The 16291-nt window shown below is 38.6% G+C and overlaps 2 protein-coding genes across 3 annotated transcripts; both read right to left on the bottom strand.

The window, feature by feature from the left end:
• Window positions 1-1653: 1653 nt before the first annotated feature.
• On the bottom strand, window positions 1654-5667 carry LOC139114440 (microsomal glutathione S-transferase 1-like). The gene is made up of 3 exons (XM_070676182.1): window positions 5481-5667; window positions 3147-3256; window positions 1654-1946 (listed from the first exon to the last, which is right to left on the bottom strand). The coding sequence occupies exons 1-3, from the start codon at window positions 5601-5603 to the stop codon at window positions 1706-1708; spliced, it is 474 nt and encodes a 157-aa protein (XP_070532283.1). The 5' UTR covers window positions 5604-5667; the 3' UTR covers window positions 1654-1705.
• Window positions 5668-8425: 2758 nt separating this feature from the next.
• LOC139114992 (very low-density lipoprotein receptor-like) lies at window positions 8426-14686 on the bottom strand. Of its 2 annotated transcripts, none has more exons than XM_070676899.1 (7): window positions 14585-14686; window positions 12711-12779; window positions 12089-12217; window positions 11632-11745; window positions 10564-10667; window positions 9528-9602; window positions 8426-8982 (listed from the first exon to the last, which is right to left on the bottom strand). In XM_070676899.1, exons 2-7 carry the CDS (start codon window positions 12769-12771, stop codon window positions 8839-8841), a joined length of 627 nt encoding a protein of 208 aa, XP_070533000.1. In that variant the 5' UTR covers window positions 12772-12779; window positions 14585-14686; the 3' UTR covers window positions 8426-8838. The 2 variants fall into 2 exon arrangements, with proteins under 2 accessions (XP_070533000.1, XP_070533001.1); XM_070676900.1 differs by having other exon boundaries at window positions 14596-14672.
• Window positions 14687-16291: the final 1605 nt, after the last annotated feature.

Consider the following 16291-nt stretch of genomic DNA (forward strand, 5'->3'; position numbering starts at 1 on the left):
AATGAATCGCGCATTTTGTCTAGTTTATATCAGTATTTATTACTCGTAGGTGTAAATTACGGGGTCGAAGGTTATGTAATCTCGGAGAGTAAATCAATTTAGTTATTGCCATATTTTAAACGTGTACGATTGGTAGGTAAAACAGCTGCGGGACTTACTGAGAGAGAGAGAGAGAGAGAGAGAGAGAGAGAGAGAGAGAGAGAGAGAGACAGACAGACAGACAGACAGACAGACAGACAGACAGACAGACAGACAGACAGACAAATTAAATTTCCCAAGGACATCGTTCTTAGAATATCCTTCGCTTTCACTCATATTTCTATAATAATTCATCAGCAGGCTACTTGAAAATACTGTCTAATGAACCAAAAACCGGTTTCAAATTTTTCTAATCAAATGCTTGTCAATTACGCAATCCGATGATTTCATTTTATATTGCAGCAAAAGAAATACGCAAGGCGACATGAAGAGAAAGATAACTACGAGGAATTTATCTCTAAGATGGCTGTACACATAAAGCAAAAGGACAAGTCTTCGTACTTGACAAACTTTTCTTTTCACAGTAGGATTTTACAGAAAACTCAAGCAGCGATGACCACGAGCACGATAACGCATGGTGGAGCCTTAGAGAAACTATAAACAGAACGAATCCTTCAAAATCCACTGTAATTATCTTTCAGAAGCTAAAATCTGCCTGTAATGACAAAATATGAAGACAGTGTTCTGTTGATGTGCACATAAACAATTTGGGGGGAAATAAGGTTTTCGAATATGCTTATCAAAACTTAAGTTATTCCATGAGCTTCACAATGCGGTAGACTTAAAAGTATTGTAACAGTTTTAGGGTCCGAATATCTCTCCCTGAGGTGCATTATATCTATAAAATATGGCAATATGTGTGTTAATGCTTCATTCACCAAGTTAAGGAATTGGTGGGCAATTGAAAAGGAAACAGTAAATCAAGAAGTGCAAGACACGGGTTTCCCAGAAATCTGGTCGTTGCTGTATGATATACCATACCATAAATGAAATACCATGTTAGCTCAATCGTTTTAGGGTCCTTTGCTTGCTTGGTTATTATGCGTCGAGTGATTTGGAGATGGTCTGAGGATTTAAGTCAGCTGGTACACATTGTAGGGACGAAGAGAGCATGATTGACAGATGCTTCGACCAAACACATTAGCTAACCCTCGACATCATGAAACAACAGGGCATCATCTGACAATTTTTCATCGCAAAAATGAAAGGGCAAAGACAGGAAAACAAGATAACCAGGTGACAAGCAAAGTGAACAAGCTAAGTGGGGTTAAAAGGAGAAAATTATGCAGTTTTAGACACCTCTTTTAAATCATTTGCCCCTAATTATATCAATCCGATTCCGAACTTTGGGGACAAAATAAATTACCTCCCTTGTAACGCTGAAATGCAAAGCTCATTCAACCATGTACTTTCCCTACCCAAATGTTGGCGAATTCACTTTCCCTTCTGGGCCCACTGTTTTCCAGATGGACGTAACCTTTCATCCGTTTCTTTTGTGTGTCGCTAAAACCACGTCAGCGATGTATTGGATTTAATTTTGTGACAGTGAAGCGAAACTGAAGTTTGTGATGTTGAAGGGATAAAAAATTGCGAAAGTACGGTTTGGTTCACGCAAAAAAAGGCTTTTATTTTAGCTTTTATTGAAGTTTCACATCATGACCGATACCTAAAAGTGACTGTTCCGGAAGATGTGGAAAACGAAATAGAAATTTACACATAATCCAGCGGTGAAGGCCAAGGCTCTGAAGGGCTGCATCCCGAACAAATATGTGATGGTATGAACGAAGCGGCTACCGACAAATATTTGAAAGAGCAGCAATGCAGTGCTGTCAGCTGGGCCGGTCAGGATGTACAGCGGCGCCAAAAGCAGGAAAGGAATTATGTTTTCCATGTCGTTCAGCACACATCTGTTGAGGAAGTGAGAGCAAACTTTGATATCACTCCAGTGTTTGCGCGGAAGAAGTCATACGGTGTCCCCCCTCTCGATATGTGGTTCACCAGCAGAAGCAGCTTATCTAACAGCCGAAATGTTACAGGATTTGCGAAACTGCTTTGTGCCCTGACCATTGTCGAATACTGTCTCATTAATATTGATACAGTAATATCGGTTACTCTGTCATTTAGCTAAAATGGTGCAATGTATCAACCTCAAGAATGCAAATATAAATCACAAGTAGCCAACCATAGTCAACAAAGTGCAAAAGGTAAAATGTTGTTTGTTTATTGGTTTGGCCACACACCGTACCGATAGGGTCAACCGGGTTTGATTGACTTTCAATTCCATGAACATTCAGACCATATTGAAAATAAGACTCATCTTTTTTTCTGGTTTGGTTTTCAAGCGCCAATTTTACAACTTATGTTACAGCGTTACCCATCTTTAACTTCGTACCTATAATTTCCCTCACAACGTTGAAGCAATTACCAATTCGACCGTTACCTTTAACATATTGGTGATTTATGCATTAGATATACTGCTCCGGTAATAATATAATAATATATCACAAATATAGAGATGATACGAATGCAACATATGTATCGCCTCATTCATAATGCCTTAATATATGAAAATAGATCATACGAGAAAAGAGCCAATAAATATTCTTTAAAAACATGGCTTCAGTGTACGGATGTCGATAAAACACAGGAACGAAGGCACCACCAAGAGACAACATAAGTTTTGGACACACTCAAACTAATAAACCTCAAAAGCATGGCATGTCACAAATTATATTCTTGTTCTATGCGCATAGTTTTCTCGGAGGAAACTTTAAATGCATGAAGAGTTGAGATCTCTTTAATACTACGCATCGTTGCCATACATGTGATACTAGTAATTGAACCGGTAACCCTTTTGAATAGTTACGTGTTCATGTTGAATTATTAAGGGATTGAAAATGTAAACGTCCTCCATACCCCATGTTTCTACAAACACAGTATTGTTCACAAAGAGTGTAGAGAATTTTTCAGCAGATTTTTTGTGAAAGTCCCTGTTTATAGTACAATAAATGTTATATTCCTCATTAAATTTTTAAAGATTTGTATTGTAACATTCCTCTATTGTTTTCTTAATTGTCTGCGTTGTTACAATGCTTATACTATCGTACCTGCGAACACGTTCTATCATATCATCTTTGATCAACATTTTCTTGACTTGGTCCTCAGTTTTTGCATTTCCTAGGTATGAGGATCTAGCGTCTTCGGGACATGAAAAAACCTAGAGAGAGAGAGAGAGAGAGAGAGAGAGAGAGAGAGAGAGAGAGAGAGAGAGAGAGAGAGAATATTGCAACAGACCGTCGGGAGGAACAATAAGGAGACAGATCGAGAGCTAGAAAGACTGAGTGACACACCGAAAGAGACAAAGATAGCTACATGAGTCAGAAACACAATCACAAATAAGACTCAAGTACGCACAGGGAATGTTTTGAAGGCGCGGGAGAGACTGATCGAGATCTGTCATCAAGTTTCAACTTTGGACATTTTAAATAGCAACACCTGGTGCATAAGACTAAAAGTTTCGCCACAGGAAAGCCGCATAAATTCGATCACAAACTGAACTTGTGCTTGGTCTAATGAATATAGACGCTGGCAGCTTGAGAAATGACACAAGAAGGTCACTGATTTTCTATTCCTGCATATTCTTTGGTCTTCAATCTATGGCAACCTGATAACTGTTTTTACAAACTGCATTGTCATTGTTTGGTTTAATATTGTAACTAAAACACTGATCACGCAAAAAATGTAATAAAAATATCAGTGTTCAATGTCATTTTCAATCAGTTTTACTGAGTGCAAAATAAATTGATAGACCTCTCAGATTGCACCATTACACACATCAATTTCTCAAAATGTTCGATACGTGAGGGGGGACCCTATCCCATGCCCTCCGCTTTGGTATGCTCTGACAGTTTTACAAAAAACACATCGCAGATTACACCAGACTGCGCCCTTGCACACATCAATTTCTCAAAATTTTACAGGCAAGATAGGGGACAGCCCCCTCTGACACCTTCCCCTCAGCCTCTCGCGTGTTCTCCCCGACAGCCCCCTCTGACACCTTCCTCTCAGCCTCTCGCGTGTTCTCCTCGAAAGCCCCCCTGACATCTTCCCCCAGCCTCTCGCGTGTTCTCCCCATTACTTTTAAATTCTTCCAAATCAGATATCCTAGTGAAAACCCTGTCATGATACCAATCGAACAATATACTACATGTATATCGTCGGATACTGGTTACAGCGTGAGCTTTTATATCTGTATTTTGTTGTGACTTAAGTTGATAGTTTCACCTTTTTCAACCCTCATGAGATAACCGATGATTATCTAGCAGGGTACATCAGGATTTGAAAGGTCTTTACTATTGCAGTATTTTGTAAATGTACATATACATGGACATTGAACTTTTCTAAGTCGGGAGGGGGGGGGTTTCAGTCAAAATTTGTGAGTTAGAGAGGGGGAGTTACTCAAATTCATCATGGTTGGCAGGTGGGTTTCTCGAAATTTCGGGGTCTCTGATGAAATTTCTCCGACCCCACCCCAGGCCGTAAATAATGACGGCTCCCTAAGCTGCTACTTAACATTTCACATTTACTCGTTGAAACTCTTGCAGGTGAGATATCCAAGCGATAAGGCTATGCGGTACGGTCCCACGGTTGGTGCAGCAAAACCTACGGGGAACGAGCGATGGCGATTTTGCTATTTCTTTAATAATACGCTTTTTGGTTGCTCTGTCCACCATGTTTGTGACGACACAACGATCGGAGAAATGGCTGCTGCTCGACATACGATTGAAGACTTCAAGGTCGAATTTTAAAGATCTTCAAATAGCTATTTCCTTCTAGCTACATTTGATGATTAATCTTCCTATGCAAGTTTGGAAAGCCTTAGGTCTTCAGTCTCAAAATTTTAATTGAAGCATGAATGTTTTGCTTCAAGTATAAAATTTGACCTCGGATGGACTTTGTCCGATGGTCAGCGTTTCAAGGGTAAAGTTCAGTTGGAGGTATAGGTCATTGTAGCGGCAAACTATGGCTTAAGGGAATAACCACCCCTGCTCCTCTCTATTCAGGTCCACTGCAATGCAATGCAAATTTTCCCGAAGTTTTCTCAGTCGAGTGTGGATTGATGGATTTGGTTCGGTCGTTCAGACGTAGGAAACTCCTTTCTGGTTTGACAGAAGCAGGAAGTAATACAACTGCCCGCCATGTAATACAAATTTAACCGTCTTTCATTTCAGTGTCTCCATTTACTTAATACAGCGTTCCTATATTTCTGAAACTAACATTTTCAGTCATCAAAACACCACATCTTTTTTAAAAGTGTTACAGCACAAAACCGCTACCATCGCCAAGTTTTCAATACCCCTCCTCCTATAGATCAATACCAAACTACCAATCCATAGGGAGTTGCTCGTTTGGTAATTAATGGCTTCCTTGTGTTTCCTTACCTTTCTCGTGACTCTAAAAAATGACGTCAGCAGCAACAGAAACAGCATCTTGCCGACAACCAAAGCGCCATACCTGGCTAATGCCACAACGGTTGGGTTGTTGAAATTCAGTTCAGCGACCATTATGCCCGTCCAAAATTGCAGTGTAAGCGTCTCCGCTCAGGCTCACTCATGCACCCTGGGAGTCCAACGGGGTCAAACATAGAGTTCAATGCATTTATTGTCGCTTACGTTTTCGCCAGGGTGTTTGTTTACATTCGAATGTAAATCGGCGGCTCCTTTTTTGAAGTAAAGTGTTACTCTCTGAGTCACCGTGTTTTATGCAACCATATAAACGACATTTTTTCCAACAGGCAGTTCAGGCAAAACTAAAAAGTGCTGTCAATAAATCATTATGGTCATTAACGCTACTTTTACTTAGCATATCACAAAAAAGAGGGGAAAACGTTCGTACTGAATCTGTTAAGGTAGAACGCGCCTCGGGAACAGATATTCGGACTCTCAAACTTTTACAATTTCCTTTCTGATATACCACTTGTGATGTCTCATTTTAAAGCTCTTTGTGTAAGAAAAACTTTTCACCAGGCTAAGTTTTTCGAAATTCGAAAATTTTGTTTTTCTCCGTGGGGATGGCGGCCATTTTGAATTTTAAATATCGGCAAATCTTGGGTTATTTGTTTCTCTAGTACCAAAATTTGCAGGCTGACCCCGATTTTTATTCTTAATTTTGAAAGAGAACGGTTAAAAGATTCCCTGAGGAAATTTTGAACAAAAGTTTAAGTCTTTCATTTTCGAGGCGCAAACTACCTTAACCTCAACTTATGCAAGAAACATATTTCCTTTTGAAGCCAAGAACATTATTGGAACTAATTTGGGCTAATTGGATGGTAAAGAAATGTCAGTTTAATCTGAAAATGTAAGTTCATCTGCTTTTTCTCTTTTAAGTTTTACACCTGTTTTATGAGTAATTTGTAATATTGCAACATTCAATTGTAATTTGTAATATTGCGTATTGTGACGGCACCTAAACTTTTGAGAAATTCAAAAACCATGAAGATCCAATATTATCCCAATTATTCCGATCGTGTTCAGGGTATACATGGAACTGTATACAAGATTGGCAGTCATGTCAAAGTGCGAAGCTTTTGCAATAAAAAGGTATCCATTTTCTCATCATATTTCAGAAAGAGGCAAATTACCTAGAAATATTTATTAATTTTTATTGTCGGAAAATTACAGAATTTTAAAAAACTTTGCAGAGAAATTTTCGTTCTCTTCGTTGGCATTTCTTCAACTGAATTAACATCCAATTAATCAATACATTAAGATTGTGTATCTGCTTGATAAAATATAACATTCACGGTGACATTGCAGTCAATTTTCGTTGTCTTTCTTCGAACAAAATCCGAAAAATGCAAAAGTGGAAAGACTGTTGAACTAGCTGATTTCAAAAAAAACAAACAAGGAAATATTATCCGGAAAATGTTGTTGGTCCACCTATATACGCAGTTAAGTTACAACACGTTTGCTCGACAACACAAAACGTTGTTTCTGTGAGTCGTCAAAGGTATATTATTAAGGCAGAAATTTCAATTTTAGTAAAAGACAATAAATTGATAAAGTATAGAATATGTTTCTCCTTAATTTCAGGAAACAAGCCATCCTTTGTTTTCATATGTATACTGTGAAATCTCAAACATTATAGCCACGTTATGTTGAAGAACTTCATCTAGTATTTGTATTTCATTCACTTTGAAGAGAATGCCAACGTAATCCTTCTTCGTGAATTTGACTCATCATTTTCATGACATGAACTATAGATATGATAACCGTTACGATCAACTTTCCTCATTATGCTAGAAGCAAAGCAATTAGAATTTTCATCGAAGTTGGTCTCACTCTCTCACACATTAGGTTTTCAAACTCTTCCATATCTGTTTATTACATTTTGAGTTATCTGCTCTAAAGTGGGCCAAAAATAATTTGAACGCATGGAGCATCTACATGAAGGAAGACTAAAATAGCTGATGGCTGTCTTCAATGGAATGAATTTTCTGTACGTGCCGCAGCCTAGTTACAGCGGATGTTGAAAAACGCTGAGGATTAGCAAATCTCGAAGCTCGACATCCTTTGCAACCGCTCGTCAACGCAATTTAAGTCGTGTTTTTGTTATGACGTTACTCATACGTGTGAAAACAGGGTCGTAAGCTAATGTAATGTCGGAGAAAATAATAATTTAGTTATTGGACTCAATTTAAACAGTTACGATTAGTTAGTTGATACATCGGTGGCGGGGCTTCCGGGGCAGAGAGAGAGAGAGAGAGAGAGAGAGAGAGAGAGAGAGAGAGAGAGAGAGAGAGAGAGAGAGAGAGAGAGAGAGAGAGAGAGACAGAGAGAGAGAGAGAGAGAGAGAGAGAGAGAGAGAGAGAGAGAGACAGACAGACAGACAGACAGACAGACAGACAGACAGACAGACAGACAGACAGACAGACAGACAGGTACAGTGCAAGTACAGAAATCAGGCAAGCAGACATAGAAAGATAAATAGATTTCGAAAGACGTTAAGTAGACGGTTTTTGTTATGTGCATGTCTGTGACTTTTTGAACTTGAAAATCTCTGCTCCTCCGCTTCAGGTTTTTATGCACGAAATTATACACAGTTATAATGTGCAACGTGTCAAGTTAAGCAGACGGCCTTATTTGAAGATCCCCGGTCCTACCCTTCCCGCCATCACTGAACTTTTGGCCTATACCTAGCAGTGCAAAAGGACTGTTTAAATTCCCCAAGGACATCACCCTTCGTAAAATCATTCGGTTTCATTCAAATTTTGCTATGACCAGTCCCGTAGTTCAACAATGATTCGTCGTCAAGCAGCTTCAAATCATGTCAACGAACGAAAAACAGGATATCCAATCGTTCTAATAAATGAAAAGGCAGTGCCAAGTGAAGCATGTAGTCGCATGGATTTTATTTTTTATTGCAGCAAACGAAATCAGCGGAGAAATAAGCAGGGAAAGATATTTACATATATTTCGAATCGATACTTTAGTTTCAAGTTGGCTGTAAATGTAAAGGAAAAAGAAGGCTACTATTTATAAGAAAAACCCGCTTCTTACAAAAGTATAATCCTGATAACTGAATCACCTATGATCAAGAGCATGGTTACGCATGGCATACCCTTAGGGAAACTATAAACAAATTAGAATGATTGAACAAGTCAAATTCTACAAATGGACAGACCTGCACTCATGTAGTCAACTCCTACAACAAGCAGACAGAAAAGAGGCTCTCGATGATGTTATATTTCAACGGCGTGATCTTTGATCGATGTTGATATCATCATGACGGTTTCATCAATTACAAAGCGGTGACGTTTTTCTTTTCTGGATAGTCGTTGCAATAATCTTTTTCGCAGCAGAAGGTGCACCCTTTCTCGCTGTCTACCTTGATTGGGCTTTCGCGGCAACCCGGCTTGTTCTCCTGCATCAGTTTGTTACACCGCTGTAATCATTTGAAAGAAAACAAAAACAAAAACAAAAACAAAAACAAGAACATTTTGTGGTAAGTTTCAACAGACTTGTAAAAGGTATTCCAATGTCAAGTGAATCGAACAGTTTCATTTCCCATCATGCATTATTATGAAACGTTTTTAATCATCAATTTATTCGGTAATTGACTCGCAATTTTTTTTGCATGAACATATTCTTTAGTGTGTCAACAATGATACACTAAAGACGTGAATTCGAGTATAACAACCGCAATATAAAATTACAATTGTATATACGTATCCCCTTATTCGAAAATTCAACGTGCGATCTGTACTTAGCATGTAAGTATACACCCATCAGTTTTTGGATACAGCTGTCTGTAAGGTCAGAGGTGGATTTGCATCATACCTAAATATGGTACGAGTATAATTTACATTTGTCAAAGCAACAAAATACATAGCCAGCTGTAATAAGTAATGATTTTCCGAAGCCCAAAGTGTTTTGGCGCTTTTACCTAGCTAGTTTTAGATGATAAATGGCATAGCTTTTACAGCTTACCTTCTTCTTTTCACAGCCGAGAAATACTTTTATTTTACCGTTTTTGCGCTGCTTCAAACGGGTAATACATGTTTCCTACGTATAGTAGAGAGAAAACATAGACAGTCAATGACAGAGAAAGTGACAGACAGACAACTTGACAGCCATACATAGATAGATAGATAGATAGATAGATAGATAGATAGATAGATAGATAGATAGATAGATAGATAGATAGATAGATAGATAGATAGATAGATAGATAGATAGATAGATAGATAGATAGATAGATAGATAGATAGATAGATAGATAGATTGATTGATTGATTGATTGATTGATATAGATAGATAGATAGATCGATAGATCGATAGATAGATAGATTGATTGATTGATTGATATAGATAGATAGATAGATAGATAGATAATGATATAAAGGCAGAGAGACAAAACAAAACACAAAATACAGGGCAGAAAGAAAGAGGCAAGTAAACAGAGACGGACGGACACAAAGAGAGATATAGGGCTTGGACGAGGCAAATAAAACAAATGTGAAAGTAAAAACTGTGGCATATGTCACATCACGAGGATGATGAGGATGATGAGGATCATTGTTTAAAGGTTATTTTCTGCGTCATTCTTTGCATGTAATGGTAAGCTGGAAAGAAGCTTTTGCTGTTGGTAAGTGGGAATAATTAACTCTTAAATCATTGATACTACATGTACACAGTTCAAACCGATATATACATGGCGCATCGTTATCAGAGTACTCTCTCCCTCCCCTTCCTATCCTCCCCCCCTCCCTCTCTCTCTCTCTCTCTCTCTCTCTCTCTCTCTCTCTCTCTCTCTCTCTCTCTCTCTCTCTCTCTCTCTCTCTCGTTTATATGTATGCAAGTAAATACATATAATATTCATACCGCAGGATGCATACATGTAGCACTCATTTAATGTGATTAGGTACATCCCATATATTAGGATAAAGCAACTTTACAAATACCAGAAAATTTGCCACATTTGTCGCGCGCGGAGTTAAATTACATACTATGCCTCAATATTTACCTTGAGCTTACATGGTTCTTTTGGATACTTTCCATAATCCTCACATCGAGGCGGAAAGTACTTCCGGATAGTGTGCCACCCGCGGCAATCATTACATCGTGTTCCTGTAATAAATCAGCAAGAGTACAGGCGGGTGTCATATATTTGATAGTCGAAGGATGTAAATACTTACAGAAATACCAGACTACAGAATTGATTAAAGAGAATTTGAATTTAACAATGCCATTTTAACAATACTGCTGAAAGGAAAACCTGACCGACGAGTATGAATACCAACTCGCTTGGCAATTGAGATTGTTCTCATTGTCCTTTGATGACGCATACACCTAACGTGTGAATCGATGACATGACATAAAAAGAGTTGACACGAGGGCAGGATAGATTTGGCAATGGCAGTCGCGTATATATTGGATGGTTTGGCCGGTCTTGCTAAGAGCTGGCATATGCCATCGGTAAACGGCCTGGGAACGTTAACTATTAAAGGTTCTGCAGTCCCACGGACATTCGCTTCAATATGCTCGGACCAACTATGAAAAAGCAGACTCATGAACGACCGTAACATTGAATTTGGATGCGAACCTCCCAAAGCAGAGACATCATTCCACTGGTGGACCGAAATGATTGATCACGTGTAATACACTAATGTTGAACCCTGTACCAAGTAATTTGCGAAACGTATCATTACACAATAATAATATTAGCAGTACACCACACTTCCTACACCGTCGGCCAACATATTAGTCTTCTGTAGCTGCAATAATTGTAGCCCTGGTGAGGCTGGGCCGTGCGGCCGTGCGCTATGGGGCATAGCGCGAGCCGCACGACAGAAGCCCAAACCGCACGGCCCAGCCTGCACCAGGGCTACAGTTCTCCTGGTTCGTGTGATGAAATGCGAGTAATCATAAGAAATGCAATCTCTTGTGCTATTCAAACTACAGTTTCATCTAAAGAATTTCGAAGGGTGTTTAGCTCAGTTTGTTTGTTTTGATTTCGTTGAATAGAAGCGCAAACATTTTTAGCTTCAGGCAAATAAATTAATGCAAAATGTACAAAGGTGTTTGACCTTACCACAAACTTCGTCTTCGCCGTTTTTGCAATCGGGACTTCCGTTACATTTCAAATAACCGATTATACAAACACCATTGTCGCACTGAAACTCTAAATCCGGAAACCGACAAGGTCCTGAAAGAGGAAAGAGTGACCGTCCGTCGGTTACAAATCTCAGGACGACAAGACTAGTGTCAAGTTGAACTTATACACAGTGCTATCGACGTAGCATTACATACTTCAAGGGGTATCGGTAATAAAACTGAAATCACAAAATTCAATGTCATCGAGTGCATACAATTGTTAAACCCAGCAAGGTTCGGCACTTTTGTATATTTGATATCCGGTGACTAAATTGTCTCCATCTAAGTGAAGTTCATGCTGTTACAATTCAATTGATATTTATGCCTTAAAGCTTTCTTCAATGATATCTTAGGTGCTCCTGACCTGTAACTGCAAACACTGTTTCGTCACTTACTAATTTCGCAGCCCTCTTCGTCTTCTTGTTCATCTCCAGGACAGTCTGGCCACTGATCACAGACGTAACTCTCTGGAATGCACTCACCGGAGTTGCATTGGAATTCATCTTGACCGCACGCTGCCATTGCTGGCAAGGGAACACCATAACGGTATAAATGCAAGGGTAGAATTAGGCCACTCGTTTAATTTGCCCCAGTATTGTTTGTTTAGGCAGGTTGACACCCGTTAATTTTTACTTCTAAGTTTTGTAGAACACGGCCATTTGATACTTTATCGCACGCATGGTTATATTTCTTTGGTTCTGAAATGATTATTCGATTCACATATACACTTATGCCTTACTGTGTCATGTTCTATCAAGGGTAATCGTGAAGCTTTGCTCAGACTGATTGGTACATGGAGCACACGGTTTGCCTCAAATGTGTGAGAAACGAGGTTTAAATGTAATCCCGGAAAATGTTTTTAACTGCTATAGTATATAGGGTAAGATAAAATATTGAATCGGAAATATCGATAAGACCACGCAATTTCGTTGATAATGTCACCACTGAGAATAAACTTTCGCTTCAAGTAAACAGTCTTATTTCTCAAGACTACAATAATATTAATGGTCTACTAACCCGGTCCTGCGGATTCCAAGATGCTGATGGCTATGGTCACAAACAATACAATTTTAGTCATTGCTCCGCCTTTGACATAAAAAAAGCCAAAATACAACATTAAATAGTCAACAAAATGTCAGTTGATAAGATGAAAGTCAGATAACACGCAATTTCTCCGATGAAATCAAGATAAAGCGTCCTTTGTCGGCGAAAAAGGCATATTAAGGTAGTATGCGCCTCGAAAGTGAAAGACTTAATATTTTGCTCAAACATTCCTGAATGAAGCTTTCAGTCATTCCCTTACCAAATCAACAATAAAAATTGGGGGTCACTGTGCAAAGTTTTGAACTAGCGAAACAAATCGCCCAACATTTTGCGATATTTTGAATTCAAAATGGCCGCCACACCTGTGTTAACTCTATTGGGAAAAGTTAACATTGGTTCATGGAAAAACTAAGACGGTGAAAGTTTTTCTTTCTTCAAGAGGTTTAGCAATGAGCCTTCACAAGTGGTAGATCAGAAAAGAATTATAGAAATTTGAGAATCCGAATATTTGTCCGCGAGGCGCGTTCTACCTTAAGTAATCCCGTACTTACTTCTATAACAGTGACATCGGATCATTTTGAAACGGAAAGAAGAATACAGCAAACATTTCATAGGATAATACAGAGATAAGTAGCCATTTCGGAAGCCAAATATAGGTTACGATTGCTACGCAATATTTCTTCCCAATGTTTGAGAGGAACTAATTTAAGAATGATATAATCTCCGTCTAACACGAAACATTACGCAAAACATCAAAATATACACAATCGGTAACGTTCATTTTTTGAGCATTAAAGCGTATAGTAACATTTTAGATACACTATAACAGTGATTATTTAATGATAACATTATGTTTCGCTGAAAATCCATCAATAAATGATGGTGGCCAAGACTTGCAATTGATCATCAAAAATATGCACCAAATGTGATGACAGAAGTCCAACGATGGCGAAGGATAAATATATCCATGTGTCTTTAATTGAGTAAATAACCTATTTCGTTTTAGAAACGGTTATGCGGTTAAGTGGAAAGTATGGTAAACAGTGATTCTTGTGGATCAAAGCTTTGATTTCTAAAGATTTCTCTTAAAAACGGACTCTTAGCAGCGAGAACTTTCAGTGAAGGTATGACACAGTAGTGAAATTGATTTTTTAACTATTGCTAATAATTTGGTAAAGAATAATTTAACCGTATTTTCCTTATTAGTCAAAAATAATGAAAGCAAATCCCTTCAAAAGTATTTTATGATGCTTCCTCTATAATCACCCAGTGGATAAGTATTTAAGCAATAAAGCACACCCAGCGATGGTATACCACGAGATTTTGACTAGTTCACGACATATATGCACGAGCGACAGCAAGTGCATATATGAAGTGAACTGGTCAAAATCGAGTGGTATACCGTCGCTGGGTGTGATTTATTGCTATTATATCATAACAGTATATTGAAATTCTAGCATGGAACGTCCGAAACGGATCTTTGCTCAACCTGAGAGCTCGCGCATATGCCAGGCGTGGTATATCGTCAATATACTACGGTTCTTTTCGCGTCTCGACCAATCAGATCTCTGTATTTGCGCCATCAATATACTGGTATGATATAATTGTGGATATTGTTCTACTAGAGCTTTAAGTTACTGGCAGTAAGCTGTAGTAGAACAAAAAATACGTATAACAATGAATTTGCCTTGTTTTCACATTTGTGTACACAATCCCCAGGAAAAAATGCGAAAGAATGTATCACAGTGAGAAGGAAGAAAATTTTTGCCTGCGTACATTCTACCTTGAAATAATAAAAAATACTACAATGCCACAATACGGACAATTGAAAGCTGAGAGGTGCGTACCTAGTTTTCACTTGTCGATGGTATAGTGTTTGCCTTCTGCTGAGCGTCGTGACTTCTTCCCGGCTACGGCGGAGTGACAGGACGCACGTATTGCGCACAAACCTATTATATATATGTACTCACGACGATTAAATCCGCGATGGTTTTGCATTGCAGTGGGGCTTATCTGTGGCCGCCATCTGTTCACTGACGCCATTGTGTTGCTGCCGTATCTTGGGAACCGGTTGTAAAATATGCACCCCGTTTGATCCACACAACAAACTACGCACACCACGGTTTCACTAACACAAAAAAACTATGGACAAAATATATTTCAGGAAGCGTGTCGGACTGCTCGAGTAATTTACAGACACTATGTTAGAAACCGTTCGACGAATCTCTCTCTTTCTTTCTCTCTCTCTATCTCTCTCTCTCTAGCTCATATATATATAATATGTTACTTAATACTATTATTACAAAAATAACGGGCGTCGCGCTGACCATTAATGTTTATTTATGGGCAAGGGCGAGAGGAAAGCCAAAATTTAACGGAGGAGGCTTGCCGAGCCCGTTCATTTGGCTTTCCTCTCGCCCTCGACCATAAATAAACTTTAATGGTCAGCGCGGAGTCTTTTATTTTAATTGTACTATAAACGAACCCGAAAAACCGTCAAAATTTACGAACATTTCCCGTGCGAACGACAACGGGGCCCCAGAATCTGTCAGTGAGTAGTGCGCGCCCTGCAAAAATTTTGCAAATCCGGAGATTTGTTTGAAAAAAAACCGTCTAAACTTGGCCAACAAATGCTCCATTTTATTTTGTGGTTGATTATGATCTTTGTACAATCCACAATTTTCGTTTTATCTGTAAAGTTTCTATGTTTACGATATTATTCACCTTCACGGGCATGAAAACAAACCATTATACTGTGTATTTGTGGGCAGTCACGTGATTCAGCTCGACCAATTATAACGCAATGGAGAGGGCATGGTAATATAATATATTGTGTTACATAGCATGACGTTATATGAAATGATATATATTTCAGTATTAATAGTATATTAAAGTGTACTAAATTTATACTTAACTATACTATACAATACTATACTAAACTATTAAAATAACGGGCGACGCGCTGACCATTAACGTTTATTTGTGGGCAAGGGCGAGAGGAAAGCCACAAATTAACGGGCGAGGCTTGCCGAGCCCGTTAATTTTTGTTTGGCTTTCCTCGAGCCCGCGCTAAAAAATAAACGTTAGTGGTCAGAGCGGAGTCTGTTATTTCCATTATATTATCAGCGAACCTAAGAAAACCGTCAAAATTTCCGAAAATTTAATTAGCGAACGACAACTGGGCCCCATAAACTGAGCATTACGCGACGCACTGTCACGCGCGCTGTAAAAAATTGGCAAATCCGGAGATGTTTTCAGACAAAAGTATCTCAACTGGACCTACCAGTGCTCCATTTTATTTTGTGATTGATTATGATTTACGTTTGAGCTGTAAAGTTACGATACTTTGAGTTGTTAATGTTATTATTCATATTCATGGGCATGTAAACAAACCATTACTGTGTATTTGTGGTCAGTCACGTTGTTCAGCTCGACCAATCAAAATGCGACGGGCAGGGCATGGTAATATAATATACTATACTATTCTATGTACTTAACTGTACTATACTATTCTACATTTTATTGTATTACATTGTATTATATTATATTATATT

This window comes from Ptychodera flava, chromosome 16, assembly GCF_041260155.1.
Source record: "Ptychodera flava strain L36383 chromosome 16, AS_Pfla_20210202, whole genome shotgun sequence".
In the NCBI taxonomy this organism is placed as follows: Eukaryota; Metazoa; Hemichordata; class Enteropneusta; family Ptychoderidae; genus Ptychodera; species Ptychodera flava.

What these genes read in the sequence shown, in the direction of transcription:
- LOC139114992 (XM_070676899.1), bottom strand. Translation starts at nt 12,771, where the DNA reads ATGACTAAAATTGTATTGTTTGTGACCATAGCCATCAGCATCTTGGAA. An exon ending in CGGCGAAGACGAAGTTTGTG is followed by an intron (nt 10,668 to 11,631) that starts GTAAGGTCAAAC and finishes GATTTATTACAG; the next exon opens with GAACACGATGTAATGATTGC. An exon ending in AAGAACCATGTAAGCTCAAG is followed by an intron (nt 9,603 to 10,563) that starts GTAAATATTGAG and finishes TACTATACGTAG; the next exon opens with GAAACATGTATTACCCGTTT.
- LOC139114440 (XM_070676182.1), bottom strand. Translation starts at nt 5,603, where the DNA reads ATGGTCGCTGAACTGAATTTCAACAACCCAACCGTTGTGGCATTAGCC. An exon ending in TTTTTAGAGTCACGAGAAAG is followed by an intron (nt 3,257 to 5,480) that starts GTAAGGAAACAC and finishes CTCTCTCTCTAG; the next exon opens with GTTTTTTCATGTCCCGAAGA. An exon ending in ATGATAGAACGTGTTCGCAG is followed by an intron (nt 1,947 to 3,146) that starts GTACGATAGTAT and finishes CTTCCTCAACAG; the next exon opens with ATGTGTGCTGAACGACATGG.